At 51.8% G+C, this 16,398-nt stretch overlaps 1 protein-coding gene across 2 annotated transcripts in view; it reads left to right on the forward strand.

Moving 5' to 3' along the window:
* The window catches only part of MYBPC2 (myosin binding protein C, fast type), a 55,294-nt gene that overhangs the window by 816 nt on the left and 38,080 nt on the right, over positions 1 to 16,398 (forward strand). For both annotated transcript variants that reach the window (XM_029585733.1, XM_029585732.1), the window contains exon 2: positions 11,398 to 11,448. In XM_029585733.1, coding sequence (XP_029441593.1) covers positions 11,398 to 11,448 — 51 coding nt within the window. The remainder of the gene's footprint in view (positions 1 to 11,397; positions 11,449 to 16,398) is intronic.

Below are 16,398 nucleotides of genomic sequence, written 5' to 3' on the forward strand. Positions count from 1 at the left end.
GCGCAGGGAATGCAAATACAAAAGAGACTGCAACACAGCGCAGAGGTTAAAAATACAAAAGAGACTGCAACACAACACAGAGAGCGCAGAGGCTGAAAATACAAAAGAGACTACAACACAGAGAGCGCAGGGGCTGAAAATACCAAAGGTACTGCAGAATAAGGCAGAGCATACAGGAGCTGGAAATACCAGCAAGACTGCAGCACATCACAGAGAGCGCAGGGGCTGGAAATACCAGCAAGACTGCGGCAGAACACAGAGAGCGCAGGGGCTGGAAATACCAGCAAGACTGCGGCAGAACACAGAGAGCGCAGGGGCTGGAAATACCAGCAAGACTGCGGCAGAACACAGATAGCATAGGAGATGAAAATATAGGAGACCACAGCGCAATGCCAAGACCTTAGTACATTGCAGAGAGCACAGGGGCTTGAAAATACCAGCGACTGCGGCATGTAGGGAGATGCGGTACAGATGAAAAGTAAGGAACTACCCTTTCAGCATGCAGTGTGGTAAAACCAGGCAAGGAATCAAGGATTGACCTTTGTTGGCTGGCTTGGAGTCCTAGCATGTGAGATGGATTCCCTGATTTGTTGTTTCTCCTACGGCCTCCCCCCACCCACAAACACAATTCTTCCCCTGGTCAGAAGGCTGCCTGCTCTACCCCCAGAGTATTGTGGGTAGTGGCTCACTCTGATGATGTCACAGCACTGCAAGAATTCCATGTTAATGTCAGTCTCTGGCAATCCATTTCAAGTTTTCTCACAGGGATGGGGATCAGAGGTCACTCCAAACAGGCTGATCCAGGCTGGGTTTAGCCCCAGTGCATTCTGGCAGATGTAGTTTCCTACTAAACAAGGACTGGATCAGCATCTTCATGTTGACCTGGGTGATGAGGTTCCCCTACCCACTTTCTCCTTGTGACACAGAGTTTGGGTGTTGCATTCTCAGAGCATTTCTCGGCAGCTGCTGTCACCCATTTCCAGAACTCCAGCTCTTTCTCTATCAGAACCATCAGGGCCTGGGGGTTTTCCTTACCTGGTATTCATGTCTGCCACACTTTACAACAGTGCCTGCAGTGGCCCACCCTTCTGTCACCGTGTCACTATCAGTACCTGCAGGACAGTGGAGGGAGGGCAGGCTGTGACACCCCCAGCAACACCACCTCATATCCCTGTGCAGGGAAGAGACCCTAACCTTTAACAGCATCCCTGACACTAAGAAGCACCTGCTGTCCAGGGTCTAGGGTGATGACAGCACGCGGCTCAGCACTTACATGAAAATGTAACACATGCACTGGGACCTTCTACATGCACCTCTGTGCACACATGTATGAGAAAGGAAAGGAGAGGTGTATGTCAGAGAAAGAGAGCAGGGAGAGGGAGCTGGTGCACATTCATCTCTACTCAAAACTGAATGGACCAGCTTGGTCTTTCCTTTCAGTCATTCACTATGTTATTGTTTCAGAGAGAGCTGTATATCAGAGTGAGAGGACTCTATATCAGAGAGGGAACTGTATGTCAGAGACAGCTTTACATCAGAGAGAGAGGACTCTATATCAGAGAGGGAACTGTATGTCAGAGACAGCTTTATATCAGAGTGAAATGACTCCATATCGAAGAGGGAGCTTACGTCAGAGAGAGCTGTACATCAGAGCAAGAGGACTCTATATCAGAGAGGGAACTGTATGTCAGAGACAGCTTTATATCAGAGTGAGAGGACTCTATATCGAAGAGGGAGCTGTATATCAGAGAGGACTGTATCAGAGAGGGAACTGTACATCAGAGCGAGAGGATTCTATATCGAAGAGGGAGCTGTATATCAGAAAGAGAGGACTCTATATCAGAGAGGGAACTGTACATCAGAGTGAGAGGACTCTATATCAGAGCGAGAGGACTCTACAGCAAAGAGGGAGCTGTATATCAGAGCGAGGACTCTATATTGAAAAGGGAGCTGTATATCAGAGAGAGAGGCTCTGCATCAGAAAGCCTGCTGTATATCAGAGAGAGCTGTATATATCAGAGAAGGAGCTGTACAGCAGAAAAAGCTGTATATTAGAAAGAGAGCTGTACCTGAGAGGAGCAGAGATGTCTCAGCATAGGTAATGAGGTACAGTCTATATGATGCATGATTCTGTGGGATGGATCATTGATGGCTCCTGAGGCCGAGGGTTCTCTGGGCACAGGTACAGCCCAGGCTGCAGACAGCGTGGCACCATGAGACAGGTTCAGCCCAGACTCTGGGGCACTATAAGACAAATACAGCTCAGACTCTGGGGCAACATGAGAGAGGTACGGCCCAGGCTACAGACAGCAAGGCACCATGAGACAAGTACAGCCCAGATTCTGGTATACCATAAGAGAGGTACGGTCCAGGCTACAGGCAGCATGGCACCATGAGACAGGTTCAGCCAAGACTCTGAGGCACCATAGGAGAGGTACAGCTCAGGCTACAGGCAGCATGGCACCATGAGACAGGTTCAGCCAAGACTCTGAGGCACCATAGGAGAGGTACAGCTCAGGCTACAGGCAGCATGGCACCATGAGACAGGTTCAGCCAAGACTCTGAGGCACCATAGGAGAGGTACAGCTCAGGCTACAGGCAGCATGGCACCGTGAGACAGGTTCAGCCAAGACTCTGAGGTACCATGAGACAGGTTCAGCCCAAACACTGGGGCACCATAAGGCAGAAACAGCCCAGTCACTGGGGCACTATGGGACAGGTACAGCTCAGTCACTGGGGCACCATGGGACAGGTTCAGCCAAGACTCATGGTAATGAGACAGGTACAGCCAGACTCTGAGGTACCATGAGACAGGTTCAGCCAAGACTCTGGGGCACCATGAGAGAGGTACAGCCCAAAATCTGAGGCATTATGGGACAGGTACAGCCAGACTCTGAGGTACCATGAGACAGGTTCAGCCAAGACTCTGGGGCACCATGAGACAGGTACAGCCCAAAATCTGAGGCACTATGGGACAGGTTCAGCCAGACTCTGAGGTACCATGAGACAGGTTCAGCCAAGATCTGGGGCACCATGAGACAGGTACAGCCCAAAATCTGAGGCACTATGGGACAGGTTCAGCCAGACTCTGGGGCACCGTAAGGCAGATACAGCCCAAAATCTGAGGCACTATGGGACAGGTTCAGCCCAGACTCTGGGGTACCATAAAGCAGATACAGCCAAGGCACTGAGCACCATGAGACAGGTACAGCCCAGGCACCGGGCAACATACTTTCATGGTTGTTCACTGGGTCACATTGGCTTCCTTAGCAGAGAGCTATCATTTTATTTATTTATTTATTTTTGGTTTTTATATACCGGAAGTTCCTGTATACAATACATATCACTCCGGTTCACAAATAACAAGGATATAGCATAAACTCCAGGAGCTGGGTAGAAACCCTAATTCCAGATCCCAATGCCAGGAAGGACGAAGCCTGGAGACCTAAAGTAACTGTCGTTGCACCTCTGTACCCGCAAGCCATATCCCCACACACCTCTCCCTTGCACTCTATGACAGTCACATCATTGCCCTGAGAAATAAGAACAGTTGGACAAGGGTCAAGGGTTGTAAGTAACATTAGCAGGGGTTGAATTCTTGGTACGGCATTCTGACCACTGACCGCAGGGCCTGCAGGGAGGAGAGCACAGAATTCACAGGAAGCGGTCAACTCAACGTTAGGTTGGAGGTTCACAAGCCTAGCAAAGGCTCCTGCAGTCCCAGCCTCTCCCAGCAGGAGACGCTGTAGGGAATGGTGCAGGAGCACTGGGTGTGGAGGAGTCACAGCTCCTGCAGTCCCAGCCTCTCCCAGCAGGAGACGCTGTAGGGAATGGTGCAGGAGCACTGGGTGTGGAGGAGTCACAGCTCCTGCAGTCTCAGGCTCTCCCAGCAGGAGGTGCTGTAGGGAATGGTGCAGGAGCACTGGGTGTGGGGGAGTCACCGCTCCTGCAGTCCCAGCCTCTCCCAGCAGGAGGCGCTGTAGGGAATGGTGCAGGAGCGCTGGGTGTGGGGGAGTCACCGCTCCTGCAGTCCCAGCCTCTCCCAGCAGGAGGTGCTGTAGGGAATGGTGCAGGAGCGCTGGGTGTGGGGGAGTCACAGCTCCTGCAGTCCCAGCCTCTCCCAGCAGGAGGCGCTGTAGGGAATGGTGCAGGCGCGCTGGGTGTGGGGGGGTCACAGCTCCTGCAGTCCCAGCCTCTCCCAGCAGGAGGCGCTGTAGGGAATGGTGCAGGAGCACTGGGTGTGGAGGGGTCACAGCTCCTGCAGTCCCAGCCTCTCCCAGCAGGAGGCGCTGTAGGGAATGGTGCAGGAGCGCTGGGTGTGGGGGAGTCACAGCTCCTGCAGTCCCAGCCTCTCCCAGCAGGAGGCGCTGTAGGGAATGGTGCAGGAGCACTGGGTGTGGGGGAGTCACAGCTCCTGCAGTCCAGCCTCTCCAGAAGGAGGCGCTGTAGGGAATGGTGCAGGAGCGCTGGTATGGGGGTCACAGCTCCTGCAGTCCCAGCCTCTCCCAGCAGGAGGCGCTGTAGGGAATGGTGCAGGAGCGCTGGGTGTGGGGGGGTCACAGGTCCTGCAGTCCCAGCCTCTCCCAGCAGGAGGTGCTGTAGGGAATGGTGCAGGAGCGCTGGGTGTGGGGGAGTCACAGCTCCTGCAGTCCCAGCCTCTCCCAGCAGGAGGCGCTGTAGGGAATGGTGCAGGAGCGCTGGGTGTGGGGGAGTCACAGCTCCTGCAGTCCCAGCCTCTCCCAGCAGGAGGCGCTGTAGGGAATGGTGCAGGAGCACTGGGTGTGGGGGAGTCACAGCTCCTGCAGTCCCAGCCTCTCCCAGAAGGAGGCGCTGTAGGGAATGGTGCAGGAGCGCTGGTATGGGGGTCACAGCTCCTGCAGTCCCAGCCTCTCCCAGCAGGAGGCGCTGTAGGGAATGGTGCAGGAGCGCTGGGTGTGGGGGGGAGTCACAGGTCCTGCAGTCCCAGCCTCTCCCAGCAGGAGACGCTGTAGGGAATGGTGCAGGAGCACTGGGTGTGGAGCGGGGAGTCACAGGTCCTGCAGTCTCAGGCTCTCTCAGCAGGAGGCGCTGTAGGGATTGGTGCAGGAGCGCTGGGTGTGGGGAGCTCCTGCAGTCCCAGCCTCTCCCAGCAGGAGGCGCTGTAGGAAATGGAGCAGATGTGTTGCCAGTGCTCCTCACCCCTGCCCTGCAGCATTTCCTGCTATCCCCCCACCCTTAGGGCAGTTGCATGGCACATAGCAAGAGCTGCTTTCAGGGCTGGCGGAAGCACATTAGGTGCCTTAGGCAAAGCTTCCCTGCCTTCAGCAGAGCATTGGCTCTGGCATGAGGTCCACCAGCGATTCCGGCCCCAGGCCTGGCATTGGCAGCGTTTGGCCCTCTAGGTGATCACCTAGTTCTCTTAGGGTCTTGCCATATCCCCCCTCTCTCCCCCCCCCCCCTCCCCACAATGCACCATTGTGGCAACACAATGACAGAAACCTGAGGTCACAATTACCTCAGAGGCCGGCGACATGGCCCTGTGGGAGCATGGCTGAGAGCTCCAGGGGTTAAGTGCTGAGCTTTTCAGGCATTAAAACTGCATAGTGTAGGGTTACACAGTGTGAGAGAGAGTGTGTGTGTGTGTGTGTGTGTGTGTGTGTTCCCCAGCCAGAGCAGCTAATTATATCGCAGGTCCCCTGCTCTCCCTGCCCCTAATAGGAGAGACCCCAAAACAGGCAGCAATGTGAGAGCAGCCTGGAAAGGTCAGGGAGCTCGAGTGGGCTAGCAGGGCTAACGAGGCACTGGGCCGAGGCTGGGGAATGTGCGCTTTGTGTGGAGATGGGTGGATCACATAGCATCGACCTCGGGTCTTCAAACACACCAACCTTTCAAGAAGCTTCCAAAGTCACACGATCCCGAGGTGCTCTGCCTGTCTACCTCGGGGCTAGTTCTCAGGAATGGGAGTGACCTCGGGACGTCTCCGATACACAAACATACATGCAACACGTGCACGGAGTCGGTGCACCAGGATCCAGGCATTGATGGAAGTTTATCTGATGAATGACAGCAAGCACTAGAGAGTTGGTTGCAAGCAAAAATAATAACAATAACTACTAGAAAAGTATTAGAAGATACAAATAACGATAGCAAATCTTACCTTCCTAATGACGGTTGAAATGGGCCCCAGGAATCGGTCTGCAGTCTCGGCTCCGAGTAAGAATGACGCTGAGATCCTTACAGCTCTGCTGGATTTTCTAGGACTCTCCTAACACTGTCCCCCTCCCTCCCATTGCTCTTAGCACAGTTCAGCACAGTTCAGCACATCTGCTTCCCAAACCTTGGGACGGTTTGGAGTTTGCTTCCCTGCCCTGCTACTCCCTGTTTCTTGTCTGACCTTGGCTAACAGTTCTCATGGGTTCAGCGCGTAAGCATTTTGAGTATAAACATCTGCATAGCCCTTAGAAGCAATGATAGCCATAGTTCCCAGAGACATCCAGCGAGGCCTCACTAATCGTAACAGCATTTGCAGCAGGTGTCAGAGACATTGTCCTTCTCTGCGGCCTTTCTTTCACCTGACAGATCTTTTTACTAACCGAGGCTGGCTAAGAGTGGCGGCAATTAGACAAACCCTCATTACAGGAGGGAGAGAGAGCCACAGGGTCCTTCCACTGCCCTCCCCAGAGATGGTGGAGTCTTCCATGCACATCCCCGAGACTCCGGGCCCCGTCGCTGGGTGATGGGTTCTTACACTACCCTTTACAAAGTAAGGGTGAAAAGATCCATATTCACAAAGTGCAAGGGGGATCTCAAAAAGAATAGCACAGGCTAGAATATCTGGAAAAGTTGATGAAGAAAAGATTGCTGAGGTGGTAAAGCGAGGTGTCAGCACAAGGAGGAGAAATATGATCTTTATTCACCAAAGAAAGGATTGTTGAAGGAATGCCATTAGTGGGCAGATAGAGGGGTAGACATCGCTCTGCGTAGAGGGCAGCTTTGAATAGAACTAGTAAAACTGAAAGTGGCCAAACCCCGGGGCCGGATGGTTTACATCTCAGGATAGGAAGGGAGCTCAGAGAGGTTCTGGTGGGTCCTCTGAAGGATCTGTTTAATCGACTGTTGGAGACAGGAGCGGAGCATGGAGGATGTTATCCCTCCTCCTAAAAGTGGTACCAGAGGGGAAATTAGAAATTCCAGGCTGGTTAGCCTGACCTCTGTGGTGGGGAAAAGTAATGAAGGAAAGGAGAATGGAGTGTAAGAAGAGGGCAGCAGGATCCGGAGCAGCACGGCTATACCCTGCCAGCTCTGATTTCTTTGGGTGACCACAGAATTAGATTGCGAGGGTGGGTGCTGGATGCGCTTTATTTGGATCTCAGCAAAGCTTTTGATAGGGTCAGGCACAGGAGGCTCCCACCTAAAATGAGCAGCCTGGCGATGGGTCCTGCGGTGGGGAACTGGGTTAGGAACTGAGGTCTGTGGCATTGTAACAGAATGTAAATAACACACACACACACACACACACATGAATGCGGGGGCACACAAAGCAGCTGAGTCTGGGCTTTGGACTCCTTGGTGGTGGAAGTGGGGGGGGGGGGGGGGAGAGAACTCAACTCTTAACAGTTAAGCAGAAAGGAGGGAGTCACTTCAGCTCCCAGCGGGACGTTTTTAATCCTGAGAGGTATGCCCCAGCTCAGCACTCTGCCCCAGGCGCTATTTCAGGACCCACTTCTCTCCCATAGCTGCTGGGTGCATATCCTAGAAGATTTTCTATTTTAATTGCTGGAGAGGTATCTCTGGCCCATAATGAGCCGCTCCATTCTTGGGGTGGCAGCAGCAGGACAGGTGTAATGCTATGCACACCAGTGCATTCAGGAGCAGGATAGGCAGGAGGCAGTGACCTGCAGCAGGCCAGGAATGAGCCGGAAACATCCGTGCACACCTCCACACAGAGAAACACCCTCGCACACACCCCCAGAACACTGTTAGAAGCCACCACCAAGCAGAAGGTGGGGGAGAGGAAGGATAGAAAAAGATCAGAAACGGAGAGTTTTTTTGTCTGTGCTTACTTACCATACTGGATAACTCCTGCAGCCTGGAAAATAGGAAACTACTCTTGCAGGGGGTTGTACACTGAACTCTGCAAGGGCTGCCTGTCTGTGGGTTTCCTGCGAGACTCCCTGCAGCTGCTGTGTGCGAGTGTCTCGCTGCCGACACTCATAGTTCATGCCAGTTTCTCAGCTAAACTTCACATGCTGATAGAAGGCACATGTAAGGGATCCTTACATGTGCCTTCTATCAAAGCTATACAACACTCAAATATCAGAGACCGGTCATTCTCCATCACAGGTCCCTCTATCTGGAACACCATGCCTCCGGACCTCAGGCAGGAATCATGTCTACTAACTTTTAAAAAGAAATTAAAGACATGGCTGTTCTGCCGAGCCTTCTCCGACACCAGCACAACAGCCTGACTTACAACAGTTCTAGCAACTATACACTTTACAAATTCTAAACCGTGTATATAAATTTTTAAGAGAATTTTAAGAGAATGTTTACAAATTTATCATGAGGTATTCTATCTGCACCTTCGCATACCCCAATGTATATCTTAATCTCTCGTCCCCCTCTTATTTTTCCTCCTCCAAGTTATACATCCTTGTTATAATGTAACTTTACTCTCCTTCAAATTGTATTTACTGTTTGGTTGGTTATAGTTCCTAATTGTTTGATGTAAACCGAGTTGATTTGATTTGTATCAAGAAATTCGGTATAGAAAAGCCTTTAATAAATAATAATAAATAAATGCTGTACACAGTCACTGCAGGGTGGAAATGGAGCCTGAAGCTCAGGATGTCATCAGGCAATAGGGGAGAGTCTCATTCTAAGGATTAGGACAAAGCCAGGAAAAACAAAACCACATCTGGGGCTTCCAGCTGTGTGGCCACCCTGCAGCATATGTGGGGAACAGGACTGCTTTTTTGTTTCCTGAGCCGCACTGGCATTCCTTGAGGCTCTGTCCAGATTCCCAAGCAAAACTCAGTTTGGTGGAGTCTTCAGTTCTCGTAACTGCCGGGGCAATCTGATCTTCTAAGCTCACGGAGGCAGCCATGCTGCATTCCCATTGGTCTAGCACAGCTGTGACCTCATTATGACATCACACACACACACACAAACTCTATCCTGCATTGTGCTGCAGTCTCTCTGGTATCATCAGCCCCTGGGCTCTTTGCATTGTGCTGCAGTCTCTCTGACATTTTCAACTCCTGTGCTCTATGCATTGCGCTGCAGTCTCTGTGGTATTTTCAGCCCCTGCGCTCTCTGCATTGTGCTGCAGTCTCTCTGGTATTTTCAAGCCTTGCGCTCTATGTATTGTGCTGCAGTCTCTCTGATATTTTCAACTCCTGCGTTCTATGCATTGTGCTCCAGTCTCTCTGGTATTTTCAAGCCTTGCGCTCTATGTATTGTGCTGCAGTCTCTCTGATATTTTCAACTCCTGCGTTCTATGCATTGTGCTCCAGTCTCTCTGGTATTTTCGGTCCCCTGCTCTCTATGCATTGTGCTCCAGTCTCTCTGGTATTTTTGGCCCCTGCGCTATATGCATTGTGCTGCAGTCTCTCTGGTATTTTCGGTCCCCTGCTCTCTACGCATTGTGCTGCAGTCTCTCTGGTATTTTTGGCCCTGCTCTCTATGCATTGTGCTGCAGTCTCTCTGGTATTTTCAGCCCCTGCGCTCTATGCATTGTGCTGCAGTCTCTCTGGTATTTTCAACCCCTGGGCTCTTTGTATTGTGCTGCATTCTCTCTGATATTTTCAACTCTTGCGCTCTATGCATTGTGCTGCAGTCTCTCTGGTATTTTCAGTCCTCTGCTCTCTATGCATTGTGCTGCAGTCTCTCTGGTATTTTCAGCCCCTGCTCTCTATGCATTGTGCTGCAGGCTCTCTGGTATTTTCAGTCCCCTGCTCTCTATGCATTGTGCTGCAGTCTCTCTGGTATTTTCAGTCCCCTGCGTTCTATGCATTGTGCTGCAGTCTCTCTGGTATTTTCAACCCCTGTGCTCTTTACATTGTGCTGCAGTCTCTCTGGTATTTTCAACCCCTGGCTCTTTACATTGTGCTGCAGTCTCTCTGGTATCATCAGCCCTTGTGTTCTATGCATTGTGCTGCAGTCTCTCTGGTATTTTCAGTCCCCTGCTCTCTATGCATTGTGCTGCAGTCTCTCTGGTATTTTCAGCCCCTGGGCTCTTTGTATTGTGCTGCATTCTCTCTGATATTTTCAACTCTTGCGCTCTATGCATTGTGCTGCAGTCTCTCTGGTATTTCCAGTCCCCTGCTCTCTATGCATTGTGCTGCAGTCTCTCTGGTATTTTCAATCCCCTGCTCTCTATACATTGTGCTGCAGTCTCTCTGGTATTTTCAATCCCCTGCTCTCTATACATTGTGCTGCAGTCTCTCTGGTATTTTCAGCCCCTGGGCTCTACATTGTGCTGCAGTCTCTCTGGTATTTTCAACCCCTGTGCTCTATGCATTGTGCTGCAGTCTCTCTGGTATTTTCAGTCCCCTTCTCTCTATGCATTGTGCTGCAGTCTCTCTGGTATTTTCAGCCCCTGGGCTCTTTGTATTGTGCTGCATTCTCTCTGATATTTTCAACTCCTGCTCTCTATGCATTGTGCTGCAGTCTCTCTGGTATTTTCAGTCCCCTGCTCTCTATGCATGGTGCTGCAGTCTCTCTGGTATTTTCAATCCCCTGCTCTCTATACATTGTGCTGCAATCTCTCTGGTATTTTCAGTCCCCTGGGCTCTTTACATTGTGCTGCAGTCTCTCTGATATTGTCAACTCCTGCTCTCTATGCATTGTGCTGCAGGCTCTCTGGTATTTTCAGTCCCCTGCTCTCTATGCATTGTGCTGCAGGCTCTCTGGTATTTTCAGTCCCCTGTTGCAGTCTCTGTTATTTACAGTCCCCTGCTCTCTTAGCATTGCGCTGCAGTCTCTCTGGTATTTTCAGCTCCTGGGCTCTTTGCAATGTGCTACAGTCTCTCTGATATTTTCAACTCCTGCTCTCTATGCATTGTGCTGCAGTCTCTCTGATATAGTCAACTCCTGCTCTCTATGCATTGTGCTGCAGGCTCTCTGGTATTTTCAGTCCCCTGCTCTCTATGCATTGTGCTGCAGTCTCTCTGGTATTTTCAACCCCTGTGCTCTATGCATTGTGTTGCAGTCTCTGTTATTTTCAGTCCCCTGCTCTCTGCATGGTGCTGCAGTCTCAGCCTGTGAGAATCTCCCATGTGACTTTGTCTTCAGAGACTGCAACAGATCTGCAGACACAGAAGCACTGTTAGGGCTCTGAAAGGCTGAGAAGCACAGTAATGAGATAGCCTGCTTCTCTCACTCATAACACAAATCTCTTTGTCTCTGTCTCTCCAGCCCCTAAAAAGGGAGCAGCTCCCGCCCCAGCCCCAGCTCCAGCATCCAAAGGTAAGACCATCTCTCTAATAAATAGCACCAGATTTACAGCAGGGAATGGAACTCAGGAAGAATGCTGGGTGCTAGGGGTGATGCCTCCATTAGGGAAACTAGGCAGTCGCCTAGAGCAGTGGTTCTCAACCTTTTTTCGGCCGGGACACACCTGACAGATGGTTCTCACATGCGTGACACACTGAACATATGACCGTCATGGGGTAAAATGTAAACATACATTCTACATCCTCAGGAACCCCCTCGACCCCCAAAAATGGGTGCAGAGCAGAACTAGGGCATTACCCGTACAACTCACCATGCAAGCAAGATATTCTGGTTCTGATGACATCTCAGCAAAAGCAAAACAAACTCCCTTTACTGGCAGGCACAATACCCCTCCTTATGAAAAGACGGTAATTTACCACTACAAATATTTAACCAAGCCCTGAACACTAATACACCTCCTATTAGGAAAATAGAGCAAGCCAAGCTGCTATAGATACCCACTTAGAAATAATTGTAAAACTATACTAATAAATGTTACAAAACAGCTGATGAACAGAATAACATCCAACGATTAAAAACTCATAAAAATTATTTAAATGTCCAAATATCAATAAAATATTTCAAAACAGCAGACACATCACATAATACCCAATAATTAAAATGGCAGTCAATCAAGAAAAATAAACTTTAAAAGCTGCCTTTACTTACCTTCTCCAGCAACTCTCCTACTCCTTTCCCTGGCAGGCCAATAGCACTCACCAGAAGCAGCAGTGGTTGCTGAAGCTCTGTCCTCACGGTCCTCTTCCTTAGGGCCCACAACCAGTCACAACCAGTCTCTGTCTCACGCAACCTCCCTAACTAGTATCTCTTCCTCACACAGATACCAGTCACCTCCTTGACCAGTCTCTGTCTCTCTCTCTCACTCACACACACACACACACACCAGTCACACACACACACACCAGTCACCTCCCTGACCAGTCTCTGTCTCTCACACACACACATCACCTCCCTGACCAGTCTCTGTCTCTCTCACACAGACACCAGTCACCTCCCTGACCAGTCTCTGTCTCTCTCACACAGACACCAGTCACCTCCATGACCAGTCTCTGTCTCTCACACACACACACACACCAGTCACCTCCCTGACCAGTCTCTGTCTCTCACACACACACACCAGTCACCTCCCTGACCAGTCTCTATCTCTCACACAGACACACACACAAACACCAGTCACCTCCCTGACAGTCTCTGTCTCTCACACACACACATCACCTCCCTGACCAGTCTCTATCTCTCACACAGACACACAGACACACCAGTCACCTCCCTGACCAGTCTCTGTCTCTCTCACACACACACCAGTCACCTCCTTGACCAGTCTCTGTCTCTCTCACACAGACACCAGTCACCTCCCGGACCAGTCTCTGTCTCTCACACACACACACCAGTCACCTCCCTGACCAGTCTGTCTCTCACACACACACACCAGTCACCTCCCTGACCAGTCTCTGTCTCTCTCTCACACAAAGTTACCTCCCTGACCAGTCTCTGTCTCTCACACACACACATCACCTCCCTGACCAGTCTCTGTCTCTCACACACACACACCAGTCACCTCCCTGACCAGTCTCTATCTCTCACACACAGACACACACACACACACACCAGTCACCTCCCTGACCAGTCTGTCTCTCACACACACTCACACACCAGTCACCTCCATGACCAGTCTCTATCTCTCACACACACACACACACACACCAGTCACCTCCCTGACTAGTCTCTGTCTCTCTCACACAGACACCAGTCACCTCCCTGACCAGTCTCTGTCTCTCTCACACAGACACCAGTCACCTCCCTGACCAGTCTCTGTCTCTCTCTCACACAAAGTTACCTCCCTGACCAGTCTCTGTCTATCACACACACACATTACCTCCCTGACCAGTCTCTGTCTCTCTCACACAGACACCAGTCACCTCACTGACCAGTCTCTGTCTCTCTCTCACACAAAGTTACCTCCCTGACCAGTCTCTGTCTCTCACACACACAATTCACCTCCCTTACCAGTCTCTGTCTCTCTCACACAGACACCAGTCACCTCCCTGACCAGTCTCTGTCTCTCTCACACACACACACACCAGTCACCTCCCTGACCAGTCTGTCTCTCTCACATAGACACCAGTCACCTCACTGACCAGTCTCTGTCTCTCACACAGACACCAGTCACCTCCCTGCCCAGTCTGTCTCTCTCACACAGACACCAGTCACCTCCCTGACCAGTCTCTGCCTCTCACACACACACACACCAGTCACCTCCCTGACAGTCTCTGTCTCTCTCACACAGACACCAGTCACTTCGCTGACCAGTCTCTGTCTCTCACACACACATACACACACCAGTCATCTTCCTGACCAGTCTGTCTCTCTCTCACAGAAACACATCACCTCTGACCAGTCTCTCTCTCAATCACACACATGCTGTCACTTACATACAAGCTCACACATACTTTGTCACTTACAACCACACACACACACTGCCACTCATGCACCCATTCTACCACACACACACAAAGCTGCCACTCACACACCCAGGCACCCATTCTACCACACACACACACAAAGCTGCCACTCACACACCCAGGCACCCATTCTACCACACACACACACACACACAAAGCTGCCACTCACACACCCAGGCACCCATTCTACCACACAAACACACACACACACAAGATCACATGGAGCCTCTTCTCATTGTTTGGCCCAATAAGCCTGACCTCCGGCGGCGTGCAACGTCTCTCCACTCTTCAGCCACTGGCGGCCTGGCCTCCGGCGGTGGCATGCAGCATCACTCCATTCTTCGGCCCTGCCCCTGGGGAGAAGGGCAGCCCAAGCGGGGTAGTGAGACACCGGGAGCCACGACACACTGGTTGAGAACCACTGGCCTAGAGCATGAAGATTTTGGGGGAAGGCAAAATCCCACCAGCATGAGGCCCAGGGGGGTACTGTGCCAGAGCCAATAGCTCCAAAGAAGGGAGTGCTGAGCTGGGGGTATTGCTGTTGGTAGGAGGGCGTGTTGTGCTGGAGGTAATTTCGGAGTTTGGTGGGAATGACTAAAGAATTGCTTAAGGTGCCAAATGCACCAGCCCTGCTGGGTCCAAATCCCAGCTCTATGTGACCCAGAGCAAGTCACTTTATCTATGCCTTAGCTCTAATCCCCGGCTCTGTTACTGACTCTCTCTGTGTGACCCTGGGGGAGTCACTTTATGTCCCTGTGTCTCAGCTCTAATCCCCGGCTCTGTCACTGATTCTCTGTGTGTGACCCTGGGGGGATTCACTTTATCTCCCTGTGCTTCAGCTCTAATCCCCGGCTCTGTCACTGACTCTCTGTGTGTGACCCTGGGGGATTCACTTTATCTCCCTGTGCCTCAGCTCTAATCCCCGGCTCTGCCACTGACTCTCTGTGTGGGACCCTGGGGGGAGTCACTTTATATCCCTGTGCCTCAGCTCTAATCCCCGGCTCTGTCACTGACTCTCTGTGTGTGATCCTGGGGGGAGTCACTTTATCTCCCTGTGCTTCAGCTCTAATCCCCAGCTCTGTCACTGACTCTCTGTGTGTGACCCTGGGGGATTCACTTTATCTCCCTGTGCCTCAGCTCTAATCCCCGGCTCTGCCACTGACTCTCTGTGTGGGACCCTGGGGGGAGTCACTTTATGTCCCTGTGTCTCAGCTCTAATCCCCGGCTCTGTCACTGACGCTCTGTGTGTGACCCTGAGGGGAGTCACTTTATCTCCCTGTGCCTCAGCTCTAATCCCCGGCTCTGTCACTGACTCTCTGTGTGACCCTGGGGGAGTCACTTTATCTCCCTGTGCCTCAGCTCTAATCCCCGGCTCTGTCACTGACTCTCTGTGTGTGACCCTGGGGGAGTCACTTTATCTCCCTGTATCTCAGCTCTAATCCCCGGCTCTGTCACTGATTCTCTGTGTGTGACCCTGAGGGGAGTCACTTTACCTTCCTGTGCCTCAGCTTTAATCCTCGGCTTTTTCAGGCTGGGGGGGGGTACAATGTGTCCAGGTAGTAATCATCATCCTATTTCAGCGCACCCTCACCTCTTCCTTCCAAGCCCACCAGCCCATGATCGCTTCAAGTCAAATAGGTCATCTGTTGATCATCTGCTCCTAATCGTTCCCCATCCGCAGTGTGCAGCTGCCAGACTTATTGAGAAACCCCTGGAAGCAGAGTGAGAGACAGATCTCACCCCTCTCCGAGATTTGAGCATTTGGGTTGCTGGAGGGAGGCAAAGGCATTGCTGGGAAGGAGCAGGGCCCATCACTGCCCACTACCACTCCATGGTTGCTGGGTTTTTATGTTTCATGGACTGGGTCATGATGTAAGCCCCCCACAGGCCTTCTGCAGCCACTTTGGTATCATTGCACCCAATGCCTGACACCTCTGAGGCTTGATAGGAAGCAACAGCCATCCCAGGCCAGGAGAAGGTCTCAGGGTGGGGGATCAGCCCTCCTTCCCAGGCCAAGAGAAGGTCTCAGGATGAGGGATCAGCCCTCCTTCCCAGGCCAGGAGAAGGTCTCAGGGTGGGGGATCAGCCCTGCTTCCCAGGCCAAGAGACGCTCAGGATGAGGGATCAGCCCTCCTTCCCAGGCCAGGAGAAGGTCTCAGGATGAGGGGTCAGCCCTCCTTCCCAGGCCAAGAGAAGGTCTCAGGATGAGGGATCAGCCCTCTTTCCCAGGCCAAGAGAAGGTCTCCGGGTGGGGGACAGCCCTCCTTCCCAGGCCAGGAGAAGGTCTCAGGATGAGGGGTCAGCCCTTCTTCCCAGGCCAAGAGAAGGTCTCAGGATGAGGGATCAGCCCTCTTTCCCAGGCCAAGAGAAGTTCTCAGGATGAGGGGTCAGCCCTCCTTCCCAGGCCAGGAGAAGGTCTCAGGATGAGGGGTCAGCCCTC

This window comes from Rhinatrema bivittatum, chromosome 19 (genome assembly GCF_901001135.1).
Source record: "Rhinatrema bivittatum chromosome 19, aRhiBiv1.1, whole genome shotgun sequence".
Lineage (NCBI taxonomy): Eukaryota > Metazoa > Chordata > Amphibia > Gymnophiona > Rhinatrematidae > Rhinatrema > Rhinatrema bivittatum.